The sequence below is a fragment of the Nasonia vitripennis genome, assembly GCF_009193385.2.
Source record: "Nasonia vitripennis strain AsymCx chromosome 2 unlocalized genomic scaffold, Nvit_psr_1.1 chr2_random0006, whole genome shotgun sequence".
NCBI classification, from domain to species: Eukaryota; Metazoa; Arthropoda; class Insecta; order Hymenoptera; family Pteromalidae; genus Nasonia; species Nasonia vitripennis.
The window spans coordinates 292,546-308,699 of NW_022279613.1; the positions used below are offsets into that span (position 1 = coordinate 292,546).

General features: G+C 37.7%; 1 protein-coding gene across 3 annotated transcripts in view; it reads right to left on the minus strand.

Moving 5' to 3' along the window:
• Positions 1-4,887: 4,887 nt before the first annotated feature.
• Positions 4,888-16,154, minus strand: part of Pgam5 (phosphoglycerate mutase family member 5) — a 175,836-nt gene continuing 164,569 nt past the window's right edge. Inside the window, 1 exon segment of one of the 3 annotated variants that reach the window (NM_001168210.1) lies at positions 4,888-5,151. In NM_001168210.1, coding sequence (NP_001161682.1) covers positions 5,001-5,151 — 151 coding nt within the window. In that variant the 3' untranslated portion in view covers positions 4,888-5,000. 3 annotated transcript variants of the gene reach the window in all.

Below are 16,154 nucleotides of genomic sequence, written 5' to 3' on the forward strand. Positions count from 1 at the left end.
CCCATACCGTTGCTGGACCCTGAAGTAAGACAGCGCTCCCGGAGGTTGTCGGCAGAAGACGCAACGTCCTCCGATGAAGAGGAAGGAGCCTTCCACTCGGTGGCACGGATAAACTCCACCGTCAGGCCCTAAGAGCTCCTCTAACCCTTCATCATCGGACAAGGCCTAGGAGAAAAACATCATTAACATGTATCGAGAAACACTTCAATAACAAACACTTACCTCCTCCGGGTCATCCACGGACTCTTCGCCAAGTCCCCAGAACCTTGAGAATCCTAACTCCTCAGCCATTGTACAGGAAAACGGGAAAAAGAAGAATTAAAAGGGAAAACGGGTGGATAGTGTACGGAGGATAGTCGCAATCGGACTGCGAATAAACACTCAACCGACAAACCAAGAAGAGCTGGACGAAATGCAATCATGGTAGAAAACCCCACCAAGAGAAGAGCTACCGGATGAAGAAACACGAAGATCGCGTCTCGCGAAATCTGAGCGCCGAAAGACAGCGCGCAAAAAAAGCCACGAAAAATCGGATAAGCAACGAAAGCCTTATCACGGCGAAAACTTTGAATCAAATAAATATTGTGCTAGCATTAAAACCCTTGGCTAATTAAAGGGATCCTATAAGGGAGCGTCCCATAATGATCCTCATCTGGCAACATATGGCCTAATAAATCAAATGAATAAACAAAATTCAACGGAAATACTGGGATTAATATTACTAACCCACAAATGGATCATACAATTAAAACGACAGCCATAGGCGTGAAAAATGAGAATAACAATAACAGTCTAACACAAAATATAGTAGCCATCATGGCGCTATCACACCGTGAAAACGTAACTACAAGACACCGATCTTACAGGTGCGCGGCATTCAAGGAAACCAATGGAGTAATCACCATACAGGCCATCAACCATAACCCAGAACTATTAGTTGAGAAACTAAACCCATTGGCAACCTCCAACACATCATGGAAAATGATACAACGCATAAACCTCGAGACGTTCTTCTCTAGATGAAACAAGCTATTAGGAAGCTTAGGTACATTGAAAACTGTATGCGTGCAAATAAACACAGCATGCCCGTACGAGCAACAGGTGGATAAGATACGTCAGCAAATCGAGGACACAGCGAGGAACGCTGACAAAGTAAAAGAGCTACTACAAGGTCACGAAACGACACAGAAACCAAGAATCAAAAGAGCCTGGTTCTCAGCGATAGGAAAAATTAGTCGCACCATATTCGGAACCCTAGATGAGGAAGCCGGAGAAGAAATCCAGCAACTAATCAGCATAACGGCCAACAATACGAGACAACTAGCTAAATTACTAGCAAACCAGACCGAACTCATACATACAGAATTCGGCATTTTGCATGAAAAAGCCGACAAAATAGACAATGCCATGGACGAGCTGATAGCCAATCAAGCAAACCTACAGAAACAAAAGGAAATCGCGGAAGCCTTAAACTTACTGGAAGACAACGTAATACAATACGAACTAGATTCGGAGATCCTTACAGACGCTGTACTCTTTGTGACCCAAGGAGTAGTACACCCACGCTTCGTCACACCAGAACAAATATGGAAATCAGAAGCCCTCGCTAAAGAATCGGTAGCTGACTCACGATTTCCATCCACGAAAGCAGACATGCCCATTACGGAATTAATTAAAACATCCGACGTCTCAATACTGTTCCAAGACATGCATTTAGTGTACTATATAGGGATGCCACTGCTGGACTACGGCGATTACGACCTATACAAAGCGTCTGCATTGCCGATCAAACAAAAATCACTGAACGCATCAGACACATTCGCTTACATTTGGCCAGCAACAGAATATTTTGCTCTAGACCAGGGATCGAACGCATTCCTATCTCTCTAGATGCACTGAATAAATGCAAAAAACTTAGTAAATTATACATATGTAGGGACACGGAGCCAGTTCAGGAAATCAATGACATCGTGAGCTGCGAAATTCAGATCAGTACCGGCAACTCCCATAAACTTATCGGAATGTAAAATAAGAGTCATGAAATCAAGGGACACATTCTGGATACGTACGAGCACTCCGAACACTTGGGTATTCTCTACAAATAAAAAAGAGAGACTATTTTCTAGCTGCAAACGACTGACAGACAACACGATAGACATTGACGGCGTAGGCGTGCTGCGCCTGCCGCATGGTTGCACCGCACACACGAACACAGTACGACTTGTAGCGTCGCGCGCAGTACGCGTTAACTATTTGACGGTATTATTTAACGAAACGGGATTAGACATAGGCTCGTTAATAAACAGTACGGGAAACACGTCGTTAGTCTTTATTAAAGACACGCTAGAGAAAGAAGGGACGGCAAAATCCTCAAACCTTAGAAGGGATATGTTCTCGCGTTCGTTAAAAACGGGATGGGATTCGCTAGGTAGTTATAATGTATAAAAGGATTACACGAACATAGCCAACGGCTAACTACACTACACACAATTATGTAACAATTACACGCCAGAAAAACAGAAAAAAACAATTGTTAACAACTCGCCCAACCTTAGCAAATTTATGTGACCGAAAAAAATCGCGTGTTACTTTAGAAATTTTTTTAACAAGGGAATTAGGGAAATAGCATGTAAATCTTAGCCTAACCTAGGATATTTTGTATGAAACTAGACTCACTTACCTTTATCTTGATCCGGGACTAGATTATACTATAACGACTTAGAATAAAAGGGAAGGTTCTAAGAGAAAATCTAAAAATTTTTTTAACTTGGAATTTTATTTGCATAATTTTAGTTTGCGGGCGATGGCGCCCGGTAGTGACCCAAGGACGTGCCACGTGTGAATACTCACACGTATATAGCGTTGCTAGTTATAATGCAATCGATGCATAAGTCGCCAAATACGCGCATAGTTACAACTCGGACGCACCGCGAAGCCCGTTTCTTTCGACTTAGCATAACCTCCCTTCCACGATTTCGGACAACCGCGCGGGTAGAAATCACACCAACCGGGGAGTCTATAAAAGGGGGTGCATGCGAGCGCTCCCTCTCGATACCGCCACTCACGATCCAGCACTAGACAGGTAGTTTTGACTCGGAGACGACAGATAGAATCGTATACTTAGAACGCACATTCTCCGAGATCACTTTAACACGCGTTCTCTCTTTCATAGAATCAGTCCATTGTGAATTACGATTAATAAACAGACACATTCACCGATAATCTCTCGTGTTCATTGATATTTATATAAAAAATAATATATCAATAGATACGGTATCTAATTTAATAGATGTACGCGATGTACGTTTAAGAAAGTGTAAGAAAACGTCAGAAAGTGTAAAAAAATGTAACAAATTGTGAAAAAATGTAAAAAACAATAGCAAAACGTAAGACATAATGATACCGTTACTTATGTCAATTTCAGAAAGTACAATAAAATGTAATAAAATGTAAGAAAACGTACAGAAATGCAAGAAATCGTAAATAAAAAATGTAATATATCGCCATAAAAAGTAAGAAAATGTAATAAAACGTACAAAAGGTCCAAAATCCAATAAAATTGTACACTTTTATATATATTTTTTTTTATATTTTATAGTATCTTACATTTTATTACGTTTTGTTACATTTACTTACGTTTTAGTACATTTTAAAATTTGCACTAGGGATGCGTTTTCAACAAACATTACAATAAATTATATACTGTAAGGAGTTGAGTATCGCGGCTAACTCGTAGCGGTAGGAGTACCGCTGCGCCGCGACGAAACAGGGTAGACTCGCGCGCGCGCGAGGAAAAATATTCGGGAATAAGAGCGAGAGAAGTAGAGATAACGTGCGCGTGGCCTAATCCTTCAGGTGCGCGCTTAAATAGCTCTCGGCCTTCGGAAAGTAAACACAGGACTTCGCTCGTAATCTTGTGTGCAGTGCTGTGTCCAGCGGATCGATATATCTTATGTGTGAGTGCAACGCGGAGTCCGAGTTTCCTGATCTCCCTGCTTAGCGGTCCAGCAATGTCTAGTCCTGCAGTCTGACCTACACGGCGATATAATCGTGCGAGCGCGATTATTCCAGTGTCGCGGCAAGTCGCAAAGTTGTAAGTAACTCGCGTATTATTATTATTCTTTTATATTTGTAAACTCGCGGTTTTGACGCGCTAGTGAAATATAACTTAGACTTATTATTTTACGTGCTATTTCGTAATTTCTAAACCTCGCTCGTTTACTTCCGATTCCTGTTCCTTCCTGCGAATACCGCCACCTCCGCGGGCATTATTTATTAGTACTTATCTAACGCAGTTGAGTAGCCGAGCACGCGCCAGGCGGCGCGTGGACCCAGCAAAACAGAGGCAGCTGAGACAGCTGCATGCAACGGAGGTGTTACGCGGGCGTAGAGGAGTCCTCCGCCGCATCGAGGGAACGCGATCCATTTAGCGCGTTATTCGTTAATCGAATTTACACCCCGTTACAATACTTCAAAAGTCGCTCTGTCGTTCCCTCGTTCCGTCGCCCCGTCGGTTTCTAAAGTGCCTTCAAAACCCAAGGCACCTTGGATAGACAGAGAAGTGGGGAGGGATTCTCTCCAAAGTGCCTCGAGAATTCAGAGACACTTTGGATAGCCAGAGGGGGGAGGTGGACTCTCTCCAAAATACAACTGGCACCATGGAGAGTAAACCATTTCAGCCTTGAACTCTCACTGGCTCGGGTGATAGGTCAAGGTCAGTTTTCTTTACTTTCTTCATGGTGCTGGGGTACTACTAATATATTAAAAAAATGTACTTATTAAAATTTTCGTATGCTTCATGATTACCGTCAAATGACAACAAAACAAGCGTCATTAAGTAAGACATCTACTGCTAGTTTATTATTAAAAGAAATTATGATAGGATAGTATATATAGAAATATTTTTATTTTTGTGCATTTTATCAACCTTAACATCTAATCTTAGCCGCATAAATGCATTGAATTACAAAAATTTTAGTACGTATATGTAAATACATTTATTAACTCGATGTTATCCATTGTGGCAGCATATGTCCAGTTTCATCGTAACTGCGCAAAACAACTCTTCCGCTCGGGAGTATTGAAATCCATGTAATGCTTCCGTGATTTAATGATAGCCGCAACCATGCTTCTGAAGGAAATTGTAATACTCTAGAATAAAAATAATCATATTTTATTTTGGTATAATTATATAATTCAAAAATTCAAAAATTTTAAAGTTTCAAAGACATTAAACCCATACGTATTCCTCTATCCAATAGAATGCGAAATTGTTTTGACCCCGCTTTCCGGACCAAAATGTGGCCTTTCAGTCGAGAGTGGAATAATGGTATATTGTGTACCAAGAGCGTAAAGTAGTCTTTTTTGTAGGCTTTTTTTGTAGGGCGTTTACGAGCCACATACGAGTACTATAATATCCACATGAGGTCAAAAAGCTTGCTTAGCCCTTGGTGCACACTATAGTTTCTGTAAAGTATGTATTAATTTCCGAGTTTTTTGTGCCTATGTAAAGACCGTACTTGCTATAAGGACGGGCTGCGCGAGTATACGAATAATTATTTAAATTTAAATGAACTAGCCTTCGACTCGAGAGCCTTATGTCACCAGAGTTACACGCGGACTGCAAGATCTAAATGTGTCTTGCGCTACTCGTCTGCGTGGACGCGTACTTGTGCGCGGACGGTATTCTGTCCGCGCTGCCTGCAAAGGCGGACAGGTTCGTTTTGCGCGGACGTTGTTGGTGTCCCAGTAGTATTGTCACGCTGTAGTATCGCGGACTAGGAAATGTCCGCGACTATGTTGCTTGCCCTTACCTTGTGTGGCATATGGTGTAGACAGCAAGTATTTGTTCTCCTTCTATTCTCGTCTTAATGGTTTTAGGTTGTTTAATGGATGTTATTGATTATTAATAATAATTATAGACTGATTAATTGTTATTGTTTTTGTTTTATTGGAGACAACCCAGAACTCGGCAGATTTTACAGTTTCGTATAATTGGGTTATTATAGTATTGTTGTTATGGCGGCGTTTGACGCTTGTATAATTGAACTTAACATACAATATTTTCATATGTATATTCTCTCTGTATTGTGACCTGGATAATGGAGACTCCTTCGTGGCACGTCAGATTCTTAATTCTACACGATTATTCGTGGCTGATTGGAATATAAATAATCTAAGTTGCTCTATGGTTTCCCACTAACGCCGGTCTGCTATTGACGGACCTTCGCCTATTGCTCGATGCAGACTCTCAAACCAGAAAACAAGGAGTTTACTATATCTCGCACGCAGAGTTTGAGTGGTTTGCACACACTCAATAAGCGATGCGTACTGAGAGATAGCACTCGTACTCGCTGACCGGGTACAGCTACACGACAACAGGTTACTTGTACAAAAAGCGCTCCGTGGATCGTTTCCTGGCTTTTTAAAGCCTCAGTGACGATTCGAGGAGTTGTGAAATTAAATGAAACGTGGCAACGATCGACCGATCAACATCTGACGTGCAAAGATCAGGTACAAAAGTAAGTCAGTAATACGCGCGTAAGGGCTGGCTCGTAGGTCAAAGCACTCGCTCGGATATTCGGCGATCGGTCTCGTACTATCGCAATTGCCCTAGTATACGTCTCCTGCATGAGTGCACAAATGCGATTGTACAGGCGCTACACACATACGTAAATGCCAAAGAATATATGAACATGGGACATTAAACTTATAAGCAGAACTAAGGTGACTTTTTTGGCACGGTACCTCGAAGTATTTAGTTTTATATATGATACATATACCTATATTTAAATGTGCCAGTACATGTTTTAATCATTTTTACAAATTTTTCAAAAAGTGTACAAAAAAGCTTTCTTTGCTCGCTTATTTGAAAAACCGTGCAAAAAATACTACAATATACAACTCGAGGCCAAAGTAGATTTTTTCCTTGGGTGATTATACTGGTATAGCCCAACAGTCATAAATTCTTGGCAATAGGCCCTTATATTCAAAAGATATAATTTTTAAACAGGCGTAAAGTTCCAGTTTTTTCGTTAGCGGGCAAAAAAAGCTAGCCTTGGTCTTAAATATTGTTAAATAAATTCTACTACTATCATTCTCTAACCTTTATACTATTAAGTGATTTTAAAATCTCAAACATAATTTGTAATAATATAGACAAAAATACTCCAATTGTAAGCACATCCTTAGAACTAGCAAAAGCCTTTGACATGGTAGATCATGAGAAACTTTCAGATAAATTAGATAGGTATAGAATAAGAGTTAATGCCCTTAATCTAATAGATAGTTGACACTCGGATAGAAAAAAAAGTGTTTTCTATCTAAGAATTTTTTTTCATCATATAAATAAACGATCTATTGGCAAGGAAACCCCTCTAACCCGAGCTCACCGATTTTAATAAGTTTTTGATATATTGTAACACTCTAACAAAAAGGGACGTATATTTTGGTACTAACATCTACTTTATAGGGGTAAAAACCATCTTTAATTTTTAGTAATTTTTAATCATTGTATGTAGTTAATTACTTTAAGTTTTGCTTTACGGTATTTGGGGATGGTTGCATAAAAAATCCTAAAACACGGCAACTAAAATATTCAATGGAGTATACAGAAAAGCTTTTCTTTATTTTTGAGTTCATAATCTGGTTTTTACAAAGAAAAAAAAACGTTAAAAATATACTCTTTTTAAAATATAAAATAACGGTTGCAACCCCTTGGGTCATAAACACATCTTATATCTTTTCCTTCTTATGACAAATATTTTCCACTCAGTTTTATTACAAAATATTAGTTAAAAGTCAAGATATGATGAAAAAACTATTTTCGGGGGTAAAATTAGGAGGTGGTTTTCACCCCTTGAAATTGGCTGTCGACACAAAAAAAAATACGTGTCCGTTATTTTTTCATGTACTGCAATATATTAATAACTTTTTAAAATCGGTAAGGTCAGGTTGGGGAGGAGGGTTCCTTGTGAGAGATATTCAAAGCGCTACCACAGTGTTATGCGGATGACGCTGTTATCATTGCTAGTAATAAAACATGATCATCTGTGCATGACAAAATCCTACTTCCTCTTCGCACAAGCACTTTTTTTCTAGCATGCGGCCCGCCATATAATGTCCCTTTGCTATCTTAATAGTAAGCCATAGAGAATACCCACACACACACCGTACCGATATCGAGAGTCTACTTTGTGGATATTTTTCGCATTCGAGTTTTCGCGCATGAATTTCAGACAGCTCAGCGTGTATTTAATCGCAAGTTCCAGGAACGCGTAAGGTGTCAACGGAGTTGCTGGTGCTGCTTTCCGTTGCTAATTGCCGTTGGATCCTGATTCTCGCTGCGTGTATCATTCGTTTGTAAGTTGCGTTGGTTTCTCGGATTCTCGATACAGCAAATTAACGAGAGGGAGTTTATAACTTCCCTGGACCTGGACGCTCTACCCTGGTTGCTGACTATCGACATCGAGCAAGCTAGATTCTTTGACTACCGACATGTCTGTATCCAGTTTACACCCTCCTAAGGTGGTATAAGGGATATCACCAGCACCCAGTCAGGAAATTTCAGCGCTCTTGCAAAACTTATTCCTAGATTATTGATAAATATGATCGCATGATCGCGTGTAACTGTTCTGATAATAATAGCGTTGAGGTCTCAGCGAGCCATACCTTACGCAGACACTCAAACACATACTTATAATCCTAGAGTGAAAGATTCGAATTTAGTACAACGTGCAATACGATACAACAGTTTATGCGTTGTTATATTAAAGTGCTTCCAGTTTTTCTCCGTATTTCCGGTACCCCGGTCTCCCGGAGTCACACTTTCTACAATTCTAAATTTTATTAGAATAAGAGTACCTTGTAATTCGCATCTTATTTTAACCCCTTTTACAGTTGCTCTTCTGTAACAATGTCAACTTAAGGGTACAAATTTCAGACCCGTCATACAGATCGCCGAAACGAACAGCACCATTCCTCTGAAAACCATAAAGTCGAAAAAGTATCACGTTTGAAGCACAAAAAGTTCAAATGTGAAACAGTATACAACTTAATTTGAAAAATTGTTGACTCGGATTTTTCACATGAATTAGCATACAAAACATTAACTAAGCGAAAAAAGCATGAAATACATAAACTGCACAGCATTTCCAACGTGTAGTCGATACTGGCACTACAAGACTTCTAATGAAAAACTATTGTATAAAAATCAATAGAATTTATGGTATTAAATATTTCTTATTGGCCAATCTTTCCCCTGGTGCAATATTAACATGATTTTGTGATGTATTTAAATTACGTATTTCTTCATGTAATTTTGATATGTGATTTGTGACGTCAGTTTGTTATGTATTGATTTCGAACGTTTCATCGCGTAATTTTATGACTTCCCCAATGGAAAAAAATGTAATAAATTGTAATGAAACGTGAAAAAATCTAAGAAAATGTAAGAAACTGTACCTTTTTGTTGAATTTCGGACCTTTTTTCTCATATGTTTTTGTACACTTTCTTACATTTTCAGATTTGTTAACTTTTTTTTACATTTTATTACATATGTTATTTTACCGCCTAATATAGTCAATATATTTTTTTAATTATTAATTTTATAATAAAATGTAGTAATTCATAAGAAATTGTAAGAAAAAGTAAAAGGATGTAAGCACAAGTAAGAAAATAAAAAAGTGGCCGCTTTCTTATATAATTTTACGCTTACAGACAATTTTTTACATTTTGTTATACTTTTTTACGTATTGTTACATTTGTCTTTTCAGAGACGAGACCCCCATGAAATCCTGGATCAATGGATTTGTAATAAATTGTAGTAAAACGTAACAAAATGTAATAAAATGTAGCAAACTGTAAGAAAACGTAAAAAAGGTCCTAAATCCAACAAAAACGTACAAAAAGGTACGATTTGTTACATTTTCTTATATTTTATTACACTTTATTACATTTTTTATTTCCACTAGGGATCTATCTCCGGCTATAAGTCCACTTTTTTCCATCGGTCTTCCTCTTCCTACCACCATTCGCTTGGAAGCGTTTGTCAATGAAGCAGCAAAGTGAGAACTGCTGGTTGGAAAAAAATTACCTCGGAACACCCTGGAGCTTTGGAGAGGTCTCCTACGAAGAGCTGGAAGAAATTCTTCGCAATCATCTACGAGGTGCTAGAAATATCTACATCAAAGGAATGGAAAAGAAAAAATGTCTCGAGAAAATCTTATCAAATCAAATTTCTAACCAGGAAGATCAAGGCTGTCCTTCGCTGAAGAAATTGCGAAAGAATACCTTTATGCCATGCAGTCATTATAGATTATGTTGGAATCCAGCATGTGCAGTTCAAGACGTATACGCTTTGAAAGCATGGATGCTTGAACAGAGAGCAGCAGTTAGAAGAACAAAAGGATTGACGTTTGCAGATGTGTATGAAGTAGAATATGATGATGATGATAAGAATTGTAATTGTAAGATTTGTAATTGTAAAAATTTTGACTTAAAAGAAAAATTGTATATGATGTATAATTGATTATATGAATAAATATTTATCAAATCATACTTACTTGATAAGAGTAACTGTATGGCATTTTGAAATACAAAAAAAAAAATTGGATAAAGTATATGCTAAAATTCTCATTGGTTGTCTTTCAAGAAGCTATGATTCTTTTTTATGATTGAATTCTAACCTAAAATTATTTTCGTAAGTTAACTTAACCTAAAAAATATATTCATATAAATGTTTTTGAAATGTAGTAGTCCTAAGAAAGACTGATTTTTTTCATTGTCTTTATAGTTAATATATATTTTTACTCCTAACTCATCTAAAGTATTATTAGATTGATGCTTTTGCACTGCTCTGATCACCAATTCTAACATACAGAAGTGGGAGAAATCCTATATAAGTAGCTGGTAAGTGGTGATAAATCATTCATTTCGTTTGAAACTCCAAGCTGTCAAGATGAGCCAGAACGAGAACACTCTTGATTACATGGACTGCTTCGGAGAAGTTGGCTTTCTTGAACAACCTCCAGCAATGAATCTAATCAGCGCTTTTCGTTTGGTTAGAAGCAAGGCTGAGAACCCTGACAAGTTAACAGAAGAACCGAAGGTTGAAGGTGTCGAGAAGGTCATTAAAGCTGCTTATAAAAAAGGCTACATCGTTCCCAACATGAAGGCTAGAGACAACAAGAATAAGAGTTCAAAGTGGTTGAGAAAGTTCATCTCCTCTTCCTCCACAACCATCGCTACCACCTCGAAGAAGAAGAAGAAGACTGAAAAGGAATAGAATGAGGAAAAAAAAGATGAAGAACATCCCTGGATAAGGAAACCAACTTCTCCACATGACTCAAGAAGATAGAAATCTTCTCTTAAAGAAATATATATATATATATATATATATATATATATATATATATATATATGTGAAAGAAAAAAATCAGCCCTTTTCAGGGCTAACAAATATTTTTTAAAACGTTAATAAACATTTAGTTTTCTTTATTTACCCATACATCTTAACCTATTTATGAATTTAGAATTCACTACTTATAGTTTAAAAGAAAAGTGTTCTTATACAATACACACACACCACACACACACTTATCCCTATCAATAAGAAACAATTTTTTTTTTGGTTTCTCAAAAGTATCAGGTATAGTCTGCATTTCATATAATATAAAACTGAAAGATGTTGTAGAATCCTTAATTAACTTTATTCTTACAACAAAGCTAAGTAATGTATATCAAAACTCAAAATAAAAAAAAATGTCTTCATCGTAGTGGAGGCTTTTTTCAAAAAAGACCATAACTCAATTTCTAGTAAGGATATTAACTTGAATTTGGTGTGTAGCTTACTCATGCCATTACAAAGTTACTCACCAAATTTCAGCTCAATATCTTTACTAGACATTGAGTTATGGTCTATTCTGAAAAAAGGCTTCGCTCCGGGCAAAGTATTTGTGGATTTGGTGGTAGGACATATATACAGCTTATTGTTGGAAGAATAAAGATGATTAGAGATTCTATAGCAGAGAGAGAGAGAGAGAGAGAGAGAGAGAGAGAGAGAGAGAGAGAGAGAGAGAGAGAGAGAGAGAGAGAGAGAGAGAGAGAGAGAGAGAGAGAGATTTAATAATTGGGGATTTAGAGGGTAAAAAAATGTTTTATGTCGAAAATGTGATAAAATGGTGTTTTGATTTATTAAACGATTAATAATAATAATAATTTACATTATAAGGTTAAAGTATGAAAAGAAAAAAAAATTAGCAACTGCTATTGCAGATTTTGCAAAATTATCTGAGCCACATCGAGCTGGCCAACGCTTATCAAGCGTGATAGCAAGGTTGATCCTGCTACTAGCTCTTCTTGTCTTCTTTTTTCATACAAATAAAACATGAATCTTTCACTCCCTCCATGGATTCTTCTTCCTACTGAAAAAATAATTTCACTTCGTGTGTGAAAATCCTGCGCCATCGCGTTGTAAAAGTTCACGAAGGTTCCAAATCTCTCGACGCCCATTTCATTAAGTAGATCTACACTAATGATTTGTTTCAACTCATCAGTTGTAAACATAATGCCTTCTTCCTGTTGTAAGATCATTAGGTAACAGATTACATTTGTTGGGGTTTCTAACAACTCGACACTAATGTTCATAAGCCAATTATCTGTTGAATGAAATGCTTGCAGCATGTGGCGAATGTATGATGACAGGTTATCATAAAACTCCTCCCCCATGTCAACGAGAAGTTGCAATTTCCTGCTAAATGGCATTGGTGGCATAACGAATCCCCTGCAAAAGATAAACAAAGAATTTATTCCATACATATACCATGTACTAATTTTAGGTTATACGTATATCTGCCGTATTCGTTTCAATTATTATTATTATTATTATTATGAAAAAACAACTTACATTTCGAGATGTAGTATTAGTCTTAATCAGGAAAATGATCTCGTATACACTCGTCCCGTACAAACACATAAGCTCTTGATTAAGTCGACACTGAAAAAAATACCCGGGAAAATTAATTAATACATGTATTTGCAGACTATGACTTGATAGTTTTACATATTTTATACATGTAGAATATTATAAAAGAAAAATCAACTTACGGGTTGTTATTAATATTTGTAGTAGTCGTAATAAAACGATCGTCTCGCTTTGGCTTACGCTGACGTATGAATGTTGTGCCGGTTCGAACACGCCTTACGTCTGCTCTCGGTATAGACGTTCAAGACGCGCACTCTCAACTCCGAGCTCGCTCGCTAAGTGGCTCCCGCATACGCAGCTATACGATCGGGGATCGGGCGCCGCGACAAGTTTCGAAGTCACATGCTCTCTGCATAGACAAGCGCGCGCGCTCTCTCGACTACAAGCTTGCACGCTAGAGGGGGCTCCGCATACGAAGCTATAGAGCGCGCTGGAACAAGTTGGGGCGGGGATCGGACGCCGCCATCGCGACTCGTCGATCTTGTACATAGATAAGCGCGCGCAGTTTCTCGCGCAGGGGGGCAGGGGGGGCAGAACTCTCGGGTGGTCCAGAACTCTCGTGATACAGAACTCTCGGGTGATCCAGAACTCTCGTGATACAGAACTCTCGGGTGATCCAGAACTCTCATGATACAAAACTCTCATGATCCAGAACTCTCATAGTTTACCTACTATCGTGTCAATTAAAAGTGATGCCCGAAATATCTAAGAGTATCCATACTGGGCGCATCTCCCCTATGCCTATCAATTATGGATGTTTTTTGACATTTTTGATTGCCATTGACCAATAAGGTGATAGGCATGTTTATTATTCATGTTAATAGTTATAAATATTTTAATTTTAATGATTAACTAGAATTGATTCTATTTAGATAAAACTCAGTAAAAATGTTTTTAATACAGGTACCCGGTGGCAAGCAGCACAGCTGAGTTTAGCGACATGAAAACTTTGAGATGATTGAATTTTTGAGCTGCTCGAGTAATTGAGCTACTCGAGTCTTTCGAGCCGCTCGAATCGTTCGAGCTACTCGAGTCTTTCGATTTGCTCGAGTTTTACGAACAGCTCGAAAAACTCGAGTAACTAGACTCGACTCAAAACTCGACTCGAGCTCGTCGAGTCGAGTTTTTCGAGCGCGAAACTCGACTTTTCGGGAACTCGCACAACCCTAGCTTCAATGCATATATTTTTGAGTACGGTTTTACTATTAAGAAAATAATTTTTAATTGTAACAAACTTTATAAGAGTATTTTAAAAGTAAACCTATTAGTAGAGATCTTATTTGTGATTTATTAATAAGGATGACTATAGATAATTGATGAAAACGTTAAAATATTAAAAATTCACATCAGTTTGGGGTATGCAGTCACACGACTCGCGGGATTATACATATATATATATATATATATATATATACATACATATATATATATATATATATATATATATATATATATATATATATATATATATATATATATATATATATATATATATATATATATATATATATATATATATATATATATATATATATATATATATATATATATATATATATATATTATATATATATATATATATATATATATGGGACGTTTCACGTCAACCGGACCATCAGTGCACCCAAAATTTGGGTTAACCTAACAAGACGTTTGAGGTCTCAAAATGATCGTCTGGTCAAGGGCTTCTGAAAAAGTTCTGGCCTTTTCAAAAATCCAATGTGGCGCATAAAATATGGAGTCTGAAACCCACGTTTTGATAGCACATTCAACAAAAACAATAGTAAAAATGTTCTAATTTGTGAAATATCCCACCAAAAGGCATGTACAACTCATGATAGGACATATTATTGACAATGCTGATGGAATTACAAAATCAAAAATGGCGGAATCAAAATGGTGGACATTATACCTCCACCAAACCCATTTTACCGCAACAAATGATTTTTGATCAGTTTAAAGTATCGATATGGGGGTTTTCAGGGTCACTGAATCTTATTTTAACATCGACATTTCAAAATTCGAAATGGTGGATCCAAAATGGCGGACATTATACCACCACCAAACCAATTTTACCGCAACAAATGATTTTAGATCACTTTAAAGTATCGATATGAGGGTTTTTGGGGCCACTGCACCTTATTTTAACCTCGAAATTTTAAAATCCAAAATGGCGGACATTATACAACCACCAAAACTATTTTACCGCAATGAACGATTTTAAATCAGTTTAAAGTATCGGTATGGGAGTTTAAGGGGCCGCTGAATCTTATTTTAACCTCGAAATTTCAAAATTCAATATGGCCAATATAAACTGGCGGATATTTGTCATAACCCACCCGCAGGCTCTCTCGCGAAAAGCCCCTGCTAACGCACAACCCGCCGAACACGCCACGCACGCTGCAGCGCTTATCACCGCGGCGCTAGTATCGCGGCGCGCCGCTAGGCGGCTGCGCATTACCCACAATTGAAGTAGCGTCGCGGAGGGCTCATAAGGAGGCCGGGTCCAGCGCTGTACCTCGCCCCTCTTCCAACAGCCTAATGCTGCAAGTACACGGCTCGTGTCCAATGACAACTTGTGCAAAGACTTCAGTTGAGAACATTATGGATGAGCACAATATTGATCAAGTCATCTTCAGCACGTGGCAATCAACCGATAGATACACTTTGATAAAACAATGCCTAACATCGCAAGAATTTATTGAAACTTTATGTTCTAGCCTAGAAAAGTTGAAACTTCATCACTTCATCGCTAAGGAACAATCAAAGTTTATTTCTGGGAAGAAAAATAATCTTTCAGATGAAGAGGTTCTTGCTCAATTGGATTTTGCTGAGAACTATACTTTTACAGCTCAAGATGCTGCACAGGCATTTCATTTTAATAATGATCAAAGTACGATTTTTCCTGCTGTTGTTTATTATAAATCTGAAGGCAAGCTAAAGCATTTTAGTACAGTATCTATGTCCGACTGTTCTACTCATGATGCCACTGCAGTCTACATAATGCAGCAAAATCTTATACCTGAAATTCGCAAGGTTTGTCCCACAGTAAAAAAGGTAATATATGCTACTGATGGTGCTAAACAGCATTTTAAAAATCGTTATCAAATGAGTAGTTTAATGAGTCATAAGAGAGATTTTGTCGTTGATGCTGAATGGCACTGTTTTGCA